This window comes from Didymosphaeria variabile, assembly GCF_027946475.1.
Source record: "Didymosphaeria variabile strain IMI 356815 chromosome Unknown scaffold_4, whole genome shotgun sequence".
NCBI lineage: Eukaryota > Fungi > Ascomycota > Dothideomycetes > Pleosporales > Didymosphaeriaceae > Didymosphaeria > Didymosphaeria variabile.
In genome coordinates, this window is record NW_026611623.1 from 799,876 (window position 1) to 819,092 (window position 19,217).

General features: G+C 53.5%; 6 protein-coding genes across 6 annotated transcripts; 2 read left to right on the forward strand and 4 right to left on the reverse strand.

Annotated features, from left to right (window-relative positions):
- Positions 1-37: 37 nt before the first annotated feature.
- N0V89_005157 (uncharacterized protein) lies at positions 38-733 on the reverse strand (the record flags this gene model as incomplete). Its single annotated transcript, XM_056213935.1, has 1 exon — positions 38-733. The coding sequence occupies one exon, from the start codon at positions 731-733 to the stop codon at positions 38-40; it is 696 nt and encodes a 231-aa protein (XP_056071202.1).
- Positions 734-1,249: 516 nt separating this feature from the next.
- Positions 1,250-2,296, reverse strand: N0V89_005158 (uncharacterized protein; the record flags this gene model as incomplete). Its single annotated transcript, XM_056213936.1, has 1 exon — positions 1,250-2,296. One exon carries the CDS (start codon positions 2,294-2,296, stop codon positions 1,250-1,252), a length of 1,047 nt encoding a protein of 348 aa, XP_056071203.1.
- Positions 2,297-2,828: 532 nt separating this feature from the next.
- On the reverse strand, positions 2,829-4,419 carry N0V89_005159 (uncharacterized protein; the record flags this gene model as incomplete). Its single annotated transcript, XM_056213937.1, has 3 exons — positions 2,829-3,660; positions 3,713-3,749; positions 3,798-4,419. The coding sequence occupies 3 exons, from the start codon at positions 4,417-4,419 to the stop codon at positions 2,829-2,831; spliced, it is 1,491 nt and encodes a 496-aa protein (XP_056071204.1).
- Positions 4,420-5,670: 1,251 nt separating this feature from the next.
- On the reverse strand, positions 5,671-6,721 carry N0V89_005160 (uncharacterized protein; the record flags this gene model as incomplete). Its single annotated transcript, XM_056213938.1, has 2 exons — positions 5,671-6,216; positions 6,272-6,721. The coding sequence occupies 2 exons, from the start codon at positions 6,719-6,721 to the stop codon at positions 5,671-5,673; spliced, it is 996 nt and encodes a 331-aa protein (XP_056071205.1).
- A 1,524-nt stretch (positions 6,722-8,245) lies between these two features.
- On the forward strand, positions 8,246-8,910 carry N0V89_005161 (uncharacterized protein; the record flags this gene model as incomplete). Its single annotated transcript, XM_056213939.1, has 2 exons — positions 8,246-8,533; positions 8,590-8,910. 2 exons carry the CDS (start codon positions 8,246-8,248, stop codon positions 8,908-8,910), a joined length of 609 nt encoding a protein of 202 aa, XP_056071206.1.
- Positions 8,911-11,543: 2,633 nt separating this feature from the next.
- N0V89_005162 (uncharacterized protein) lies at positions 11,544-13,998 on the forward strand (the record flags this gene model as incomplete). Its single annotated transcript, XM_056213940.1, has 4 exons — positions 11,544-12,103; positions 12,157-12,703; positions 13,140-13,252; positions 13,329-13,998. The coding sequence occupies 4 exons, from the start codon at positions 11,544-11,546 to the stop codon at positions 13,996-13,998; spliced, it is 1,890 nt and encodes a 629-aa protein (XP_056071207.1).
- Between the last annotated feature and the right edge of the window lie 5,219 nt (positions 13,999-19,217).

Here is a 19,217-nt window from a genome sequence, read left to right on the forward strand (position 1 = left end):
TGTAGCGCGCATGGCTTTACCGAGTAACGCGGACTTGTCAGGTTGAGATGACTGAGAGATTGGCGTCAGCTGTAGCATCGTTGGGTTCCGGCCTGGACTGCGGCTGTCGCGTCGCGAGGTCGTCCTCATTGACGCTAACCTGGCCCCCTGCTGATGTCGTTGGCCGAGCGAGAGAATGCAGAAGCTCCCTCGTTTGCGCCCTCTCCTCTTGATCCTGTGTGAACGCCTCTAATTCCTCGAGATATATCTGCGCTAATCGTGTCTCGGCTTGCGAAGCCTCATCGTCTTCTGTCACCTTCCTTCGTTCTGCAAAATCTTTACCTGTCTGAAGAACAATGAGAAACCGAAGATACACTCTTTTCTTGTCCTGCGCATCCGACCTCTGAGCTTGCAGTCGACGCAGGTCCTCCTCGAGCTTCTGGTATTTTTTCGGCTTTGCCTTTTCCGTCGAATCGCGAGCGTAAGCTTCGTAGACCTCTTGATCCTCGCCCAAGAGAAGCCCTTTGTATACCAAAAGTGTTTTTTGATAGAAGTCCTTCAAGGCTCTATCTGTATCTGCTTTTGCGGCGTCCTGCTGAGCTTTCAGCTTGCCAAGCCAGCTATCAAGTCTTTCCACTGCAAGCTTGAATTGAGCCTCCAGGCTTGGTATATGATCATTGAGCGCATCTGCAAGTCTTGCCTGTCTTTGACGAACTCTGTCCAACTCTTTGCAAGACTGTAAATACCTCGGCATATGGCGAAATGCGGGGTGGCCACTGTCAGGAAAGGGGACCTGTGCACCGTTTCTGCCACGAAGCGGTGCAGGCCTCTGGGAAGAAGACAATTCTCCATCCAGCCAACGCTCGAAATACACAAGCCTAGCAGAATCATCAAAGAACGTAGCAAGTGGAGCTCGCAAGAAGCTCAAGGGTTCCATGGCAGGAAAATTCCATTCGTTTCCTCGGATAAATATATAATGGAAGCACTTTTTGAGTACGTAGAGACCTGGATTGAGCCAGCTCGAATCTTCGGCGTGAGACTGTACCTTGAGTCCCCAGGAAGTCGCATCACCCGAATCAGCAACAGTTTCTAGGAGCTTGGTCGGAATCGTTTGTTCGAGAATGATGTTGCCTCGCCTGTCGGCAGGATAAAGAACCAAACAGGTTTTGTTTTGGACCGAAAGTATGTAAATGACAGAGTCATTTGTAGATAAGTCGGTAAAGGGAAGTACAAACGTTTTAACGCCATCGTAGTCAAGCTTAGAAGGGGACTAAGTCTCAATGTCGTGGCTATCGCCGCTGAAGCCGTTGGTGCCGTCCATTGTTAGGGCCTCTTGGTCATGAGCCTGCCCGCTGGATGGTGCATGAAGAAGCGTGCACAAATCGAGTACTTTAGCCGGCAGTAGCTCAAGGAAGTCGTCTTCTGGACGTACGGCTGCCTTGTGGGTCGGGAGGAACGTATCCAGTATGTGGCTTAAGGTACGCGTGCTCAGGGCGCTGGACGAGTTGAGATCCTCGACTATGGTGGCACTCCTCAGTCGTGTTATCTTCCTCGTCTGACTTGGTGCTCTTGAGTCACCCGACGGAGCTGCATCTATTACCGACCGTTGGTCCGGTTCCACCGCCTGGCCCGTTGCTCTTGAGGTGTCGGACGGAGCAGTATCGGTCTGTGGTGTATGTTCACGGTCCATGGATGCATTGGAATCATCTCGGCGGCCAAGCGGGTCTGGTTGTACGGGCGTATTCTCACGGTCTATCGAAGCATCGGAATCAACTCGGCGTCTTAGCGGGTCTGTTTGTACGTGTGTTAGGCTTGAGGGTTGCATTGGAGGGAGGTCTCCGCTCCTGGAGTTGGTCGAAGCTTGGGTTACAGCAATTTCTAGAGGGGTTGATGAAGTCGTGATATTTCGGGCATGTCCTACGCGCTCAGCAGAGCTGTTTGTCGGTGTTGCCTGCTCGGCGCCGCTTCTCGTACCGTGTCTCAAGGGCGTCTGCTCTACATTGCCAGCTGCGTCGCTTATCGGACTCGGTCTCGAGATCTGGTCCGTGGCCGCCTTTGCGACAAGGCCAGGCAAACTACGGTAAGCCATATCGCATTCCGCCTTCGTGAATACCCTAGGTATGGGCTTGGTCTGGTCCTCTGCCCATATTCTAGCCTCCAATAGCCCGTACACTTTTTTCCAGGGTAATTCTTTAGCGCGGTGAATTCCGTGAAGATCCCAGACAAAGTTAATGGTCCATATGATGTGTTGCGTTGCGAGACTTTCAAAGTGTTCTACGATTTCCCATGGCGTAAGTTTCCAGGGCCCTACCAGCATGTCCGCGGCCTTCGCAAGCTCGCTGTCCTGATTACCGCTAGTCAATGTTGACCACCACAGACACTCGCATAAAGACTAAGAACATTTGCATCTTTCTGAATATGGTCGGAAGTGCTTCATGAGATAATCATGAAATAGTTTCACAGGGTTGCGTTGTTGCTCCGTTTGGTCCGGCTGCAGTTCTCGTCCTCGTCGCTTTCGCGCAGAGGCGACTGGAGACTCTGCGTCCGCGCGAGATTTGCGTTTGTCCATTTCGCCCATGGAGCTCTCGCAGAGCACGATTGCACTACAAGGCTGTAGCGATGGTTGATGATGAGGGAAGCGCTGGCGGGGCGCGCCAGACGAAGGCAGCAAGTGGGCAGGAAGGTGGCATGGTGGCTGGCCGGGACACGCTAAGCCCTTCTCGCGTGCCCGAGGCAACGCAGGCGCGGCGCCCCCTCAACATGCCCTCCTAAAAGTTGACTTAATAGACTGCATTCGAAAATCACCTGTATTGACTCGTACATACACTACAAGATGAGGCACACACCATTCAGGGCCTCCATCCGCCCGTCCTAGATCGGAAGAGCCCGTCCGGGTCCACTTCCTCCTGCACCCTTTTCGCCAGCGCCCTGTTCTCCGGCTTCAACCTGCCAAAGTAATCCTGGCGGAAGAAACCATAGTTCATAAACACAGGGTTATAACTTTCCGGAAGCGTCCCGTCCTGCTGCCAGTCCAAGACCCTCTTTCGCACGCCCCCGTACGTTGCCTCCATCGTGTCGGCCATCCTATCGTAGCTCGACTGGAGGGTGAACGCGTAATTCATCTCGATGATGATCCGATGGACAGAGTCATCCGCTTCAATGAGGTCAGGGCTGCGTGCACGAGCTTCCCTGGCGATGGCTTTGGGAAATGGTTGCCATGCAATGGACGCAACGATTCCGGGCTCGAGCAGCGTGGTGTCAGTGATGTTTCTCCAGTGCTTGTGCAATTCCTCCATCACCTTCGCTTCGTCTTCAGCTGTTGGGATTGGGATCGTTTCCGTCGAAATGTCTACTACCTCGCCTTTCAAAACGACCCAATTGCTCAAGGCCATCAGATCGGCGTATGTGCGTTCTCGTGTCGTGTCTAGCAGCGGATTGACGTCGGTAAAGTTATCGAACTTGCCTGCTGGAGGAGATGGGCCATCGTAGAAGAGGAAGATGATCCATGAGTCCACCACGTTGACGTTCGTACGCTCTGCGGTTACGATGACAGCAGCCTTAGGGTCGTCGTTGTACTCGGTAAAGTCGCGTACCGCCTTGAGAAGTTTCTTGTCCTTTTCCGGTGTCCTCAAGTACACCAGATTGCCGCCCCATACGTTTGCTTGGCGTTGTCCTTGCAACCTATGCACCCGGTAAGCCCTTGTGTCCCAACCGTACACGCATCGACACTGACCTGTAGTTCGTGATAATGCCGAAATTGTTGCCGCCACCTGAAATGCAGTTAGACACCGAGTTTGGAGCACAAACCATTTTCTTACCTTTTAAAGCTTTGAAAAGATCGGGGTAGTTGTCGTTATTGACATGCCCAACAGTCCCATTCGCAAAAACAATCTCATACTCAAGCACCTGGCTTGCCGCCCATCCATACTGCGCCGACATATACGACAATCCACCGCCAAGCACCAGTCCACCTACCCCAGTATTCCCAATCCTACCACCCACGAACGTCCATCCACTCCCCTGCAACTTCGCCGCAATACCATCCAGCCGATTCCCCGGACCCACATCAATGACTCCAGTTGCCTGATTCACGTTCGCCTGGGCAAGATGCTCCGTGACAATCAGCGGCCCACCCTGCACACTCGAGAAGCCGTTATTGGGGTTATGCCCGCCGCTTTTGACAGCGAATCTCTCAGTTGTGTTTGTGAGGATCTTCACCACGGTGGAGACTTCTTCCGCTGACTTGGGAAAGATGATGCAAGAGGGGAGCAGAGCTGAGCAAGAGGTGGACCAGTATTGCGATTGCTCTTCGATGTAGGCGAGAGAGAGGGGGCAGGTTACGTTGATGTAGTGGAGGGCTTCGACGGAGGTGCAGGTGTCGGCCAGGGCTGGGTGGGTAAAGGTGAGGAGGAGGGAGGGGATTAGGAACGATGATATCATGGTGTGGGGATGATTGACATTAAGCTAAGAATCTACAGTGCTTGTGCGACTATCAGGAGAGATGGTCATTACTTATGTTTTTTTGAACTTCACGATATCAACAGCTCTATCCGGATGACGTATATCCTAGTCGTTTCTCAAAGTCAACGTGTTGCGCCCAGCAACAACACGAGCTTCTCGGCCTGTCCGAATGCATAACTTCTCTTGGCCTGAGGGAAAGAATCCTCTAGATTTCACATTGCGCCAATACCGTGGGACGAATTCTCGCTAATATGCACAATTGTATACAACGACACGTTTCCAACGGCTTTTTGACCACGCCCTCGGGCTATTTCGGTGCCTTTCTACCTATAATTGCATCCGGTCTCCTAGATCAGGACGCGGCAGACGTCACATCACTTCCTCCTTGACCGTCAAACACCCCCTAAAAGGCACAGCAGTTCGTATCTGCACACTGCTAATCTCCCTCCTGTACAGCGCCCGGTTTTCACCATCGGTAAAAATTGCCATTGTGGCTGCGGGTATTGAAGCGAGGTCGCTTCGATACGTGATCCTATCCAAGATTTATAAAGGTGCGCACCCCTTTCATGTTGATTGAGACCTTCAAATGATACCGATTTGGCAGCAAGAGAACAACTCGACAACGTGGATGAGGTCGCTAGGCTTGTCCGACTCAGCGAGCCTTTCCCTCAGGGCATGTTCCAGCCTGTCTCTCTGGTCATCACTGGTAGTCAACACGTGCCCGTCGTCCCACCACCTCGGACGCGACCCGGCAAAATCCCCACAACGTGCAGACACGATCTTGACAGCTGGTATACGAGGTGCTAGCACTCTGAACGTTATCGTGTACGCCCGGTTGCGGGTTGGGATGTATAGGCTAATCTGGACGTCGTATCGCTGCAGATAGGATTCTACTTTCGCTTAATGGAGCATGACTAGCTCTAATGGGAACGGAGTCGTGCGAGTTTGGCAACGAGGATTTGGAGACTTTGGGTCATTATAGGGCTCTAGCTGGGTCGATGGCGTGTGGTGAGTCCGGTACGCGAATCTTGATTCTAGACCACTGAGGTTATGGGGTAGCTTGGTCAAGCTCGACGTACGATGGACAGAAGGCCAAGAGTTTGTAGTGCGACGCCTCGCAATCCTTTTCGCGGAAGTGACTCCACGCCTCCTCTCTTTTTCGGAAAATAGACACGAGTCTAGCGCATAGACTCTATACTATGCTACACCGTCGTGCTATTCACCCAGCCTTCACTCCTTACCATAGCCACTACTTGCCCTTCTGTTCTGTGCTTCGACAACATCCCTCCTTGTACCGTCCTCAACCTTAGCAATATGAAACATGCAACACGGAAGTTGATCATGGCTCTCGCTCTTAAAGACCCTCACAGTATCCACATACCTTAATCCCAAAACAGCTTTGTGCTGAGACAAAAGATACCCAATCGCCACCCCATTCGGTGTCCCTAGGAGAGCCTGTCCTTCTACCTCCCTGGTCGAGAACACAACACCTGGATAGAACGGCAGATTGCTTGGGGCCACTTCGCGGATGATGCGTAAGGCGGTGTCGTTGTCGATGCAGACCGAGAGGAAATAGTGTAAGTTATCAATGCTGGTGCCGCGTGCCCTAGCGCAGTCTTTCCACAGGGCGAACATGATGTCGGATGTGTGAGCGAGGACAGGCGGGTCGATGAGATTGTCGTGGCATTTGACGCGGTGCACTGGGCTCGTTCGATCGAGGGCTATGAGGACGCCTTCTTCAGGGTTGATGGCGAGGATGCAGGTTGCCCCCGTGCACTGAGATACATATTAGTCAAAGTGTGTCTGATCTGTGAAGAAGGGTTGTAGTCACGGTGAATTGCTTCCCGCCCATGACGTAACACTGCTCATACGCGCTGTGTTCGCCGTTCGGGATATTATGTTCGACATAGCGGGTCATTATTTTGCCGCCCTTGGAGTCGACCATATCCGATAGGTTGTTCGCTTGCAGAGCATTGCTTATGCCCCAGTTGTGCTCGAGATCTCCGTACCATGGATCTATATCCATAGCATCGTAGAAGTAGTACCCCGATAGATACAAGTCCCACCATCCAGGAGACGAGGTGAACTTGCTCTCTGCTGACTCAACCGGCGGCTTGAAGAAGCTTCCCGCGTCGGAGATTCCAGCTGTCATGGCGTTCATGAGCATTAGACCCTTGGCAGCGCATTTCTGGAATTCGTTGTACTTGGGCAGAGAATTCCACGGTCCTCTGGGGGCTTTGGAGAGATCGAAACCAGCATTGAGAAGCGAGTTGTCTTCCATTGTTGTGATGAAGGGTGGTATCTCTGGAGCTTCTTGAAAGACTTCGAGATTGTTGATATCGGTATATCTCGGAGGCCGAAGGGCCGCGACGAAGGGGTGAGGTTGATATGAAACCTGGAGAAGCAGATAATACTGCTAGCGAACGCACAGGTATCCTTGGCAAGTGAATTGGCCCGCACGTGCCTCACGATATGGCTCGTCGTCAGTTGCTATATCACTTGCCCTAGACAGCACTCCGTGCCTCAATCCCATGAATCCTCGTCGGTAGGTTTTCCAGCCTCACGTTGGCTGTGTCGGCAATTCTGCATCCACAAGCCCGCGCTGCTCACTGCAACCTGCCCACGTTAATCTCATCTTTGACGGTGATACCCACACCATGGGGCTCCGCGAATTCATAAAACATGGAGTTGAAGTTCTTCCCGTTGTCACCACCAAGCCTTATCCATTCAAAGAAGACGGCGTTTGGCGTATCCTCCACGGAAATTCCTAATCCTCATTCTGAATTTGATGTTTGAGCTTCCAGTAAATTCCATGGCGGCTCAAACACTACCGTACCAGCGCGCATTGCATATCTGTGTGGTGCCATTGATGCGCTCTCGAGTCGTTTTCGATGCGGCAGCAGATCTACGGTTGAGATTCCGACGTCGTGAGATAGACTAGGCTGATGACGCAGTGTCATTGCCCGTATCCTGTACACGGTCATACCTTGCGACTTTGACCACGTTAAAGTTCTCTTATTCACATCCAATACGTTTGAACATTGCCGATTGTGTCAACAGCGAAGTTGGTAGAGCAAGTAGCGCCGCTCGAATCTCAAGGAAACCACAGACTTCGACCCAACGCAAGCAAGACGTACTACCAAGCTTTTGTAAGCCCAACCAATCGATGGAGCGTGGTGTATCTCGCACGTAATGTGGTGGCCGAGTCCTCGATGCTAAAGTGTGATATCGCAACCTGCCTCGATGGATGAAGACTAACAATCATCTAAACTCAGACTACCAATTCCATGCTCTTAATAATCCAAACAAATTACTGGTGTCGTGCGAGAGAGCTTGCCCAGGCGTTGAGGCCTCGCTGATATCGGTTTTCCCCTCGGAGGTTACGACCCCACCGACGGCCGTGCGGCCGACGACCGCTTCGGCCCCCAATCTAACCATTGCAGTGTCACGGGGCGCATCCCACGCCGCAAGCCCGATCGATGCTCGGCACCGAGAGCGACCATGCTTTGAAATGTACACGCAGTGCGAGGCTGTCAGTAAGTTACGACCTGTGTATTGGGGCTAGGGCGTGCTGATATCGGAGATCGTGCTTCCGCCGATGTGGGATTGCGCGATGCGCAGGAGAAGAGTACGGAGCCGACGTCGTAGATGGGAGGTATATAAATATAGAGTAGAGGGCGACATAATATACTCATCACAATCGAGCCAGCCTTCCATCTACAATTTGCTTTCACACGATCTCTCTTCATACCTCCAACCAGCCCAAACTCATTGCTACACCAACCTCACAGCAAAACAAGCAAACATGGCATCCACAACCCCCTTCCTCACCGCAATTGCCTCCCGCCGCTCCGTCTACACCCTCTCAAAAGAAAGTCCCATTCCCAACGCCCGCATCTCAGAACTCGTGACCGAAGCCCTGAAACACGCGCCCTCTCCCTTCAACGTGCGCAGCACGCGCGCAATCGTGCTTTTTGGTGACGAGCATGACAAACTCTGGGAAGAGGCGTATCGCGTCACTGAAGAGACTGCACCAGCCGCGATAAGTATACTAGGACCGAAGATAAAGGGCTTCGTCGCTGCGAAGGGGACAGTAAGTCGTCCTTTCCCCTACCAATCCTTTTTTTTTTGAACCTAACAGTGATACAGGTCCTATTCTTCGATGATCCGTCCGCGTACGAACTTCTCTCGCCGCGCTTCCAAGCTCATGCTAAACTCTATCCTGACTGGGAAGAACATTCTTCTGGTATGAACCAGCTGATTGTTTGGACGGCGTTGGCGGCCGAGGGCGTGGGTGCGAGCTTGCAGCATTATCAGCCGGGGATTACGCCGTATCTGCAGGAGAAGTACGGTCTGGATAAGACGTGGAAGTTGAAGGCGCAGTTGGTTTTTGGCGGGATAGTCGGGGAGATGCCGGGGGCGAAGGAGAAGACGCATTTGGAGAAGAGTTTGCAGGTGTACGGGGAGTAGGTTGGAAAAGTGACAAAAACGGTGGTCATGGGGATGCGACCGGGAAGTTTGGAATTGGGTGGACATCGTGATGTATAGATTCCGAGCGTTATGCATTTAGCCGATGGTGTTCAGTGATCCACAAATCCAACAATTCGTCACCATATATCAATGATCTGCGTGATGATCGGCCACGGCTCAAGCTCGCACCCACAACACGTGCAAAGACTGTGCCTTAATGCCCTGTACACAAAGCACTCGCCCATAAGCACGTAATGTCGGTCGACTCGTCGCAGGACAAAAGGAACATCGGCGCCATCCAAAGCATAGATATAGTCGCCGACTTGCACGTCCGCCCGCACCACGCCAACCGACCGCTCTGTCTCAAACATCGTCTTTTTGTCGTCGAGAACCCTGCTAATATCTCGGAGGAGCTCTTCGGACATCGTGTGGGGTATGCTGGGTGTGTGTTGACAGATGGGTGTCGCTACGAAATGTTTGTTGCAAGGGACGCACAGCCGACGTTGGTTTAGTACACGTGGTAGCGCCGTGGGAAAGTTATGGACCTGGTGAACTGAGCGAAGGCCAATGACATGTTGGATGGTGTCAAGCTGATGTGCGCGAACTCGTAGGCAAGAAACATCATTTGGTGGAAATGCATCTGCGTAAGCTGATTCCTGATAATGATCAAGCAAGTGGTCGTTTAGAGGAATCGTAGCGAAGTGGAAGCCCGAACCATAGATGCGTGTGAGCGATAATGCTGTGTCATCTAGATCAATCCACCTTATCGACTTGGCTCTGAAACGGAAAGGCTTAGGCTCGAGAATCCAATGCGAAAGCCATTGCAGCCACGCTGTTGTAGGAAGAGGCTGTTGGTTCTCAGGAACATGTTCCAAAAACATCTGTAGTAACTCGTTCGGAGTTTTCTGGTCTGGGTTGTGCGGTTGTAGTGATTGCGTAGACCAGATGCTAGAAAGTCTTCCTCGCTCCTCAGCATTGAATTGTGGCGGGAGTGGATCATATCCGGTCTTGATATTCCACTGCGGTACCCAGCTAGGGCCATCGCATGATTCTAAGCCGGTGGCATATCTCAGCACTCGCAACTCCCTTTCTGTGTGTATCAAATGGGTAGCGAGCCGAGTATAAACTTGCTCCACGGTCTGCGAGTAATCGATCGGAAAGCCACTCTGGAAATCGGCGCGAGCAAGACCGAGGACCGCAAATACTTTGTCCCTTGGATCGCTCGAGGAACAGTTTCTGGAACGTTGGAGGACAGACAGAACATCGTGTTCCGGCTCACTTGCAGGTAACCATTTCAAGGCGCTGGGTGGTTCGATACACATCCTCGAACAGAGAATGAGAAGCTTGTTGATTGTTTCTGAGGTCCAACGAGCCGTTTTCTGCCCAGCTACCATTGTTGCGAGTCTTGCCAATGCAATCTCTTGGAGGATCCAAACGCGATCAAACCACCGAAGGCTCAAGAAATCTTTGATGAGATCGCCTGCACCGTTGGCTACACGGTCGCGTTCAACGATTGTAAGGGCATCTACGTTACCGTTCAGGTAGTCGAGCATGACCTCGGTTGCTTCGCTGCCGGAACCGAGATATATGACTACTTGTGAAGCATTCGCGAAGATAGTCCCCATAAACCCGACTTGATGGTTGCGCTCCATGACGTTCGTCTGGTCGATGCAGACGGCGTCAACCCAAAGATACCTTTTGCGAGCCGGGAAGCGGAGCTGTCTTAGAGCTGAACCGCATGACTTCGTTACTCGAATCGTCCCGCCGTGACAGTATACCGTTTGAGAAAGCGAATCATCGCCGTCTTGAGTCGCCCACGCATAACTCAGTGCTTCGTAAGGCGCAAAACTGTTGGCACGGTGCCCAATGTTGACGTGAACGAGGTCTACTACAAGATCGTCTGTAGGTCGTCCGGAGAACAGTACGCATAGCCTGATCTCTTGACCTAATGCATAGTTGAGGTGGGCGTATTTGTAAGGCGCGTTTTGTGAGCGGGGTAAGTCAGGTTTCTGCTCTTCTTTACTATCGAAAATTGTCTCCCCACAAGCCAGACAGCACCGAAGGCCATCGAAAACCTGAACATCGTGGTGCCTGCATGGCATTGTGCGATGTGCTGTTGTTGCAACAGACGCTATCTTTCAGCAGCTGAATCTCGATTTGCGAGGTGACGGCCAAGCAACCCCCACACCCTGGCAGAGCTAGCCAATCAGACATCTCGAGTCTCGTATTCCGTGTTCACGCCTGTGTCCCTTCTCTTCAGATTTGGGGTCCGCATTGTGGTCTCTGGGGAAGCTTCCACACTGTACGCTGGGGTGAAGAGGGTTTGGCTAGCATTGGAAGGCTACTTGTTGAAGGCGGCGCATTGTCAGGTAATTCCGCGCATGACTCTTTGACGCAACAAAGCCAGGAAGCGATTTAAAGACTGTGTGATGTCGGGGTCGGAGATGATGGATAGAAGCACGTGTTGATGATGGCTCTGGTCCCGGCAACAAGGGCCGGGCTAGCGCCGGAGATGGTGAAGGGCCATGGATCGGACGGCATCGCCCGCTCTATCGCCAAGCTGTCGACGCCGTTATTCCAGCGCTGCTTTAACATCGGAGCGCGTCTAACCACGCGACACCTTCCTGGGAAACATGAACTCATCACAGCTGCCGCTACACCACCTGCAGCCCCAAGCACTGCAACTGCACCAGATTCCTCCGGGCCTACAGCCCCTTGAAGAGCTCTCACCCCAGGCCAACGACGCCTTCTTCCAGCACCGATATGCTCAACAGCTACAAGCGCATACAGCCAACCCGCACGCGCTACACTTCCAGAGCCATGGCTTACAACAGCCGGCCCAGCCCCCATTCGAGAGCTTCCCAGGCGGTTACGCGAGGTTCGAGATAAATGCGCCGAATCCTGCTCCACCAGCGCCACATCACCACATCCAAGCCCCGCCCCCACCGCAGAGAGCTCAAGTTGCTACTCACATACAACCGCCGCAACTACAGGAGCTGGAGCATAGGGGCTCCTTTGTACAAACTCAGGAGCAGTCTGTTGTGCAGGAACAAATACCGGAAGGTGATGAGGCGCCTATACAAAATCACGGCCAGATCGAGGGCCTACGCTTGATCCCCAATCCGCCAGACCTCGATGCGTGGAGGGAGAAGCTGTTTCATGTGGACGACACCATCACATTGACGGAGGAGGAGTATGTTGCACTACCATTCCACACTATGTCAATTACTTACACAGGTGCTGCAGGTTCCAGACCTACTTTCCGCACGTCGACAACGTCTATTCACATCGCTCCACCCAACGACACAAGCGCAAACGCTTCGTCTCCCACTACTGGGACTGTAGACTCAAAGGGCGACCGCCAGGCACCAAGAAGTCGACCGACCCAGACAAGAAGAAGCGAAAGCGTGTGGCTCGCGAGCGCGATCTCTGCGATGTCAAGATCAAGATCACCGAGTATTTCGACGGCGCTGAGCTTACGGAGCAGACGGGTCTACAACCACCTATTGATTCGTTCGAAGCTTCCGGCAGTGGAGGTCAATTCTTTGGCCAGAATAATAGCGGCATGCAGTGGCCAGTCACGCCCACCATGAACATGCGACAAGCGTCCCATGCAAACGGACAGCCCAAGAAATTTTACACCCTGCAACGAGTGAACGGAAATGGCGGTAACGGAAAGGGGGACGGCGTTGCAGGTCCGCACAAGCACACGCTCGAAGAGAGCGACCGGGTGAAGAAGAACAGCGTGCAGAGGTGGCTGATGAAGAACGAGCGAGAAAAGAAGAAAGCGCAGGTAAGTCTACTCCCGCGCATCCTATGCACTATTCTCTCTTTTTGCGTGATCGTGCATACGCGCTCAGAGTTGCTGTCCGCTTGGATGCCCCTGTTACACGCAGTCGCATTCGCATTGGCTTTATAGCAGCACTGAGGCACTGCATGGCGCCCGCGCGAACGACTACCAATCATGATATACACGTCATGGACCCTCTCGCCTACTCCCCGCATGCGCGGCGTCTGTAGAATGATGTCGGGCTCCTGTGTGGCTTTTCCTCGTAATCATGCCTCGCACTTTCCTCTCTGTGATTACGCGGACCGTGCCTGACACAAGCCGTTGTTACACATATCCCTTGTCATCCCCCAAACCTTTACTAGTAATCTTTAATTTAGCCGTTGCACGTCACAAGAACTTCAGTATCTCTGCTCGGTTCAAGATGGCTGATACCAACCAGGCTGGTGATCCCGCGAAGAAGACATACCACAAGAAAGCGACCGGCAATGCCCTTGTCACTGTCAAGAACCACTCCAAAGAAGATGACCTCAAGCTATTCGGCAGCTGCTTCTGGTAAGCTCTCTAACTCCTCTCTCCAGCTTTAACATCCTCCATACATCATGTGACGTCACTCCCTAACCCCCCACAGTCCCTTCGTCCAACGCGTCTGGATCTCCCTCGAGCACAAGAAGATGCCCTACCAATACATCGAAGTAGATCCCTACAAGAAGCCGCAGTCCCTTCTAGATATCAACCCCCGCGGCCTCGTCCCCGCCATCCGCCACGGCCCAACATGGTCCACCCACGAATCCACTGTCATAATGGAGTACCTCGAAGACCTGCAGACTGGCCCCGCCATTCTCCCTCCCAACCCACAGACACGCGCAACGTGCCGCCTCTGGACGGACCATGTAAACCGCCACATCGTGCCGGGCTTCTACCGCCTTATCCAGGCGCAGGATCCGCAGGACCAGGTCAAGCACGCGACGGAGCTGCGCGAGGACATCGGGAAACTCGTTGACGCTGCGGATCCCACAGGGCCGTTTTTCCTAGGGCAGGACTTCGGCTTTGTGGACGTACAGATTGCGCCGTGGGTGGTGCGGTTGAAGAAGGTGCTTGGGCCGTATAGGGGTTGGCCTGAGCCCGAGGAGGGAAGTAGATGGAAGGCGTGGGTGGATGCTATTGAGGGGGAGGCGAGCGTGAGGGCGACGACGAGCGATGACCAGCTATATCTGGATAGCTATGAGCGGTATGCGGAGAATAGGCCGGGGACGAGCCAGGTGGCTAATGCGGTGAACTCGGGGAGGGGGTTGCCGTAGTATCGAGTTGGGGCAAAGCAAAGGTCCTTTGGTACGCGAGGGTAATAGTTTTCAAAGGACAGTACAGGACAGGACGTTGAGCTGCCATGATATCAGGCACCAGGTCCTACATGTACGGATGAGATGTATCACTGTGTACATATCATATTTCCCAGAACGCGACAGTTCCACGTACCACACTATCACGAACATAGAAACCTTCATCGAAGCCCTCTCCTATACGATATCCCCCGCATCAACCCGCCTCAGAACGACTCCATTCCCCTCTGCACACCCTCTCGTACCTCCTCCCTAGCAACCTCTCTCACCAATCTATGCAAATCGACAGTACCACCTCACCAAGCCTACCACGCTCCCTCATCTCATAACCGTATATTCCCCGACCTGACCGGAACAAAAGTCCGAGCTAATGATACGCTGTACCGCACAACCCAATGATCAGCGCTGAAGCGTACAACACAACAGCAGCCCTGGATCCAACGGTGTATATCGACCGCTGATGCGCATGGGGCAGGAATGGTGAGTGGTAGGACGGAGAGACAGAAGCGTTATACGCGATGGTGCTGGCGCGTAGGTCATTGTATGTCAGGATAGGGCTTTGTAATGCGGATGGATGGCGCTGGTTTGGCTGATGGCTGCGCCGTTGGAGGTGGTGACGACGTGGTGGAAATGTCTTTGGGGGCGGCGGTCTGCGGGGTGTTCTGCGGGGTGTTCTGCGGGAGGTAGGAGGGTTTTGTTGGGTATGATCGAGGGAGGGAGGACTCGGGGATATGGGTTGGGAAGGAGTCATTATGGAGAGGTGTGGGGAGATACGAGGAAGTAGGGACGTGGGAAGTATACAGTGTGGGATCAAGGAAGATGGAATCGCATCGGTTCTGAATCGAAGTAGATGTTTAGTGTTAGTGTCGCTACGCTTCGATTGTGTTCAGAGTGAATCTGGAAGGGTGAATACGTTCGCATGCAAGCAGCATCTGGCTTGGTACTAGTATACGAAGTAGCGAGCTTTGCTGTCAAGGGTTGCCGCTATAGCTGAAAAAGCGTGGTCGCATGGCTAATGTTGGCTTGGGAACATCGAAAGCTACATAGTGGTTCCAAGGTTCGCCGATGATGAGAGACTAGCGTACCATGTCCTGTTCTGTCCAAGATCGGTCCATTGCGGACTTCTTCTTGTAAAAATACCACCGGTGTTGCTGAGCAATGAGCATGCTGGACTACCTCCAAATCATACACTCAACTCCGAAAAGCAAAGAAACATTAATTTCTAAAGTCAAACATGCCCACAACCACAGTACCATTTTCAGACCTCCTCTTCATTTACATTTTTACACTACCCAGCACCATTCGCGCATTCATACACCCACCCACCCTATACAAACCGCACCCTCGTTTTCCCGCAAGGCTTGCGAGGCTCTCGTTAGGCGACCCAGACGCGCGTGCTCTCGCTTCCCTCAGCCACGCTCTAGCGATTGATCCACGTTGGTGCATCCTGGTAATAGGCCGCGATCCCTGGCATTACCGACAACACTCCGATCCACGTGTACACCGTGTAGTCTACGTGTTGGAATTTGCGGGCGGCAAGCGCGGGGACGTAGATGGGTGCTGAATGATTGGCTGTGTACAATTCACATCGTAAGGATGAGTGAAGCTATGCTGCAAGCGACGTAGTACACACTTGCAGATGGCAGGAAAATCCAGTCTCGTACGGTCGGCAACAGCTATGTCTGACTGTAGCTGCGCCTTGCGAACCAATCCACGGCGACCAACATTCAAAGACAAAGACAATGCTGCTTTTGCCCGATCGGATGACTCACCCGGCGAATAGAAGTCGGAACTGTTACAGGATTTGAATCCTCACACCCAGGAAGGCGCTGGATAAGACATGAAAGCTGTTCTCGGATTTGTCTGTCAGAGGAGCGAGTTGCAATGACAAGGGTATGTAATGATCATGACGAAAGCTCAGCATGTCGCGTAAGTCATTCTAATCCTCGACGGGAAGCTCGGTAGGGAGTCATGACCTGGGGATCTCAGCAGTGTAGGTCTCAGCAGTAAGGCGTATGCTAATAGCTTTTGGGACCGTAAGGATGAGCAATACACTAGCAGACTACTACTTTGATAGGGTGGGTCGAGAACTCAGATATCGAAAAGGCGCAGTATGATCCAATGTCGATTCGACTTCACGATAGCCGATGCTAGTGGACGATGCGTTCCTGTAGTTATTGATCGAAAGGTCAGACGTTAATAGTTGGCTGGCCCAGGCAGCACGTTGCTCTCAGCCCAGGTAGGAGCTGCGACGGATAAGGAAGTCGATAGTGTTCTGAGAAGTGTTGGAAAAATTGTGCTGGGTTGATCGAGGTATCGGCTTTTGAGTAATTCTCCTGTCAGTGGTACTTCGCTACTGGTCAGTTAACCTGGTCTAACCAAGCCTAGAGTCGGACAGTTAGCGACGAACGTATCATGATCCTCATGGACAAGTGCTATGTAACATGTCCCGATCGCAGCAGGATGCGCACGACAATGTCGTCCTTCTTACGTCGTTGGTCACTGGGTGAGCTGCATGTGTTGGATTGGACTCCGTGGCTAAGCCCTCGGTTCCTGCCGGGCTGGCATTACGCCTGGGGTGGTACGGTTTCTCCACGTGGATAACGTGATGTACAGTATCGAGTATAGACCTTCGCCTTGCTGACCGATCTCAATCAGAGGCGAACGGCTCATATGCAGTGTTCAGGGGTCAGCTACACGAGGACGGTTGAAAGTTGGTAGAGTTGTTGACGGATCTTTGCGATCATGCACCTGGGCAACGAGGTGGCCACGTGAAGAATCGCTTGAGGGATTTCGATTTTGCTCCTTCCCTATTCGACCCGCACTTCCTAGTCAAGAAGGAGCGAGTAACGTTACGAGATGACGTGTGGGGAGAAGGCTGTGTCCGGACGTTCTGGTACGGACGCTTGTGGTAAGCTGTCAATGTCTTATGTCCCGTATTTCGTTTTGCTGGGTGCGTCCACTAGGATTGCCTGGCCTGTAGTTAAGAGACGGGACGGGAGCGGATAGTCTGCCTCAGGCAAGCACTTTCATGGCCGGAGAGGAGAAAGCGCATGTGACAAAGACCATAGCGCATATCTTCGGTCACCCTGGAACTGTGGTTAGTGAGGAAAAATTGGCTGACGTACACAAAAGACGCAAGTACTAGGTAAGTACACTGACACGTGCTCACGACCAATTTGCTACTATCAAGAGTCTTTCTGAGGCCATAGATGCTCAGCTAGGCGCCCAGCAGGGATGCATGGTTTTCGCGAAAGTGCTGCGAAAAAGCAAAAAATAGCTAAGGTAGCCGATTGGGCAATGCTTTCGTAGATTTGCAGAGGGATCTTTGAGCCTCCACCGCAGCGCTCGTGATTGCGTTAGGATCTCTCCGGAGTGTGTCATGCATATCGACTGTTTTCGACCCTGACGATGACTGTCACGATCCACGCGGGTAGCAACGGTCAGGCGAGCGGCTGGCGGATGCCATCCAGAGTGGGTCATGCCGAGAAACCTTTGAATTAACGGCGTGCAGTAGTTGCGAGGCTCTTCCATGCACCAGGCATAGGTGTGAGCTCGTGTGATGATGGCGAGACAACAGTAGCGGCAATGGGCCCAGCCCCGACCAAGTTGTTGTGTTGCACACGCTTCACGGTGAGGAAACTCGGCATAGCACAAATTGCAGAAAACCCCTGAGTATTACTATTCGCGAACGACAACGTGGCTTCCGAAGAGCGATGGCAGGTCGAGATGGGTGGTCTTGGCCCCGAGTTGCTTCCAGAACCCTTCGGTGCCTCCAAGATTCGCGTGTGCAAGCAAGGGTGTCCTGGCAGGCGCATCCGCTCTATCGACGTTCATAGCTATAACGGATGTTGTATAGATTGCATCAGCCTGTTGCAGTGGTACAGCGGCGGAGAAACACAACGCCTTCCGCGCCGATGGGCTGTCACCGTATACCAGAGGACGTCAAGCCCGCAGATCGACACGTACGTGCTGAGCCCCTGCAGCTAGATTTCAGAACTGCATGTATCGAATAGGTGCCTTTGGTGCGCAAAGACGGCGAGGGTGGCCGGATTCCCATCCATGCATACACTCACGCCGCTTCTCCCTTGTGCCGCCGGCTGAGCGAGTTCCAGGCAGTTCTCTCTGCTGCAGAGTGAATGTCGCACATGGCCATCAGGCAACAGGTGCAGCGGCCGAACGCTGCGTGGGTGTTGTGACACAGGCTGCTGTCTCGAACACTCAGCCTGATAAGTGCCTCTGAGGACGCAACGCTTGGTCCGGCTCACTGATTCTCACGCGGCTGGTCGACGAAGGTGGTTTCCAGATGTGGCATCGACGGGTAAATGGCATGCGCAAGCGGAAATTTACACGCCTTGTCAGCGCGTCCCAGCACGGCGTCGGTACTTTCCAAGTCCCACCACGCAGGATGGGCGGGCCGACATATGCGATTGCGAAGCGCCTGATGACGCTGAGGTTGCTGTGCCCTCTGGGACGGATCCAGACACGACGAAAGAGGCAAATGTGTTCCGAGAGGCATCGACGGACGCGCCTAGGAAGCGAAGCGTAGCGTAGTGTTGCCGGTCCGCGCCCAGCGTCTGGGGACGGGCTGGAAAGAAGTGTGTCCGGCGTGAGACCCACGAGGGCAGGCCAGGTATCGCACCTCCAAGGCTATCGGACGTGAGCTGAACGGGCTAGGGAGGCGCGCTGCATGCACGCAGAGGCTCGCCCGGGACTGCCAGCGAATGCAGCATGATGGACGAGTGCGCTCAGCGTCGTGAAGGGTCGACAGCCGCCGGGGTCCAGGACGAGAGCATTAGCCTGTCCCGCGGGTGCGCGGCAGGGTTGTGTTGGTCCTCCCACAGGATGCTTAGGTGTGGTTAGAGGTGGGCGACTGGGTCCAGCGTCCCTCTGGACCGTGGGCAGGCAGGGCGAGAGAGGCGCACGTGACGGCTGCAGAGCGGCACTAGCGCAGCGGTGGCAGCAGGTAATTTCTCGCACTGCTCTTGATTGTCCTCGCGCTTCCCTTCACAGCACCCACCGCATCTGGATCTGCCCTGGATCTGAAAGCCCCCGGGACGGTGCAGCCAGCGCGCCGCGACAGAACGCCCGAGCCCCCAGCCAGCCTGCCTGCTAGGCGTAGCGAGCGAGCGAGCGACATCAGGACCATCCCAGCACCCAGTAGCCTAAGTTGGCCCGCG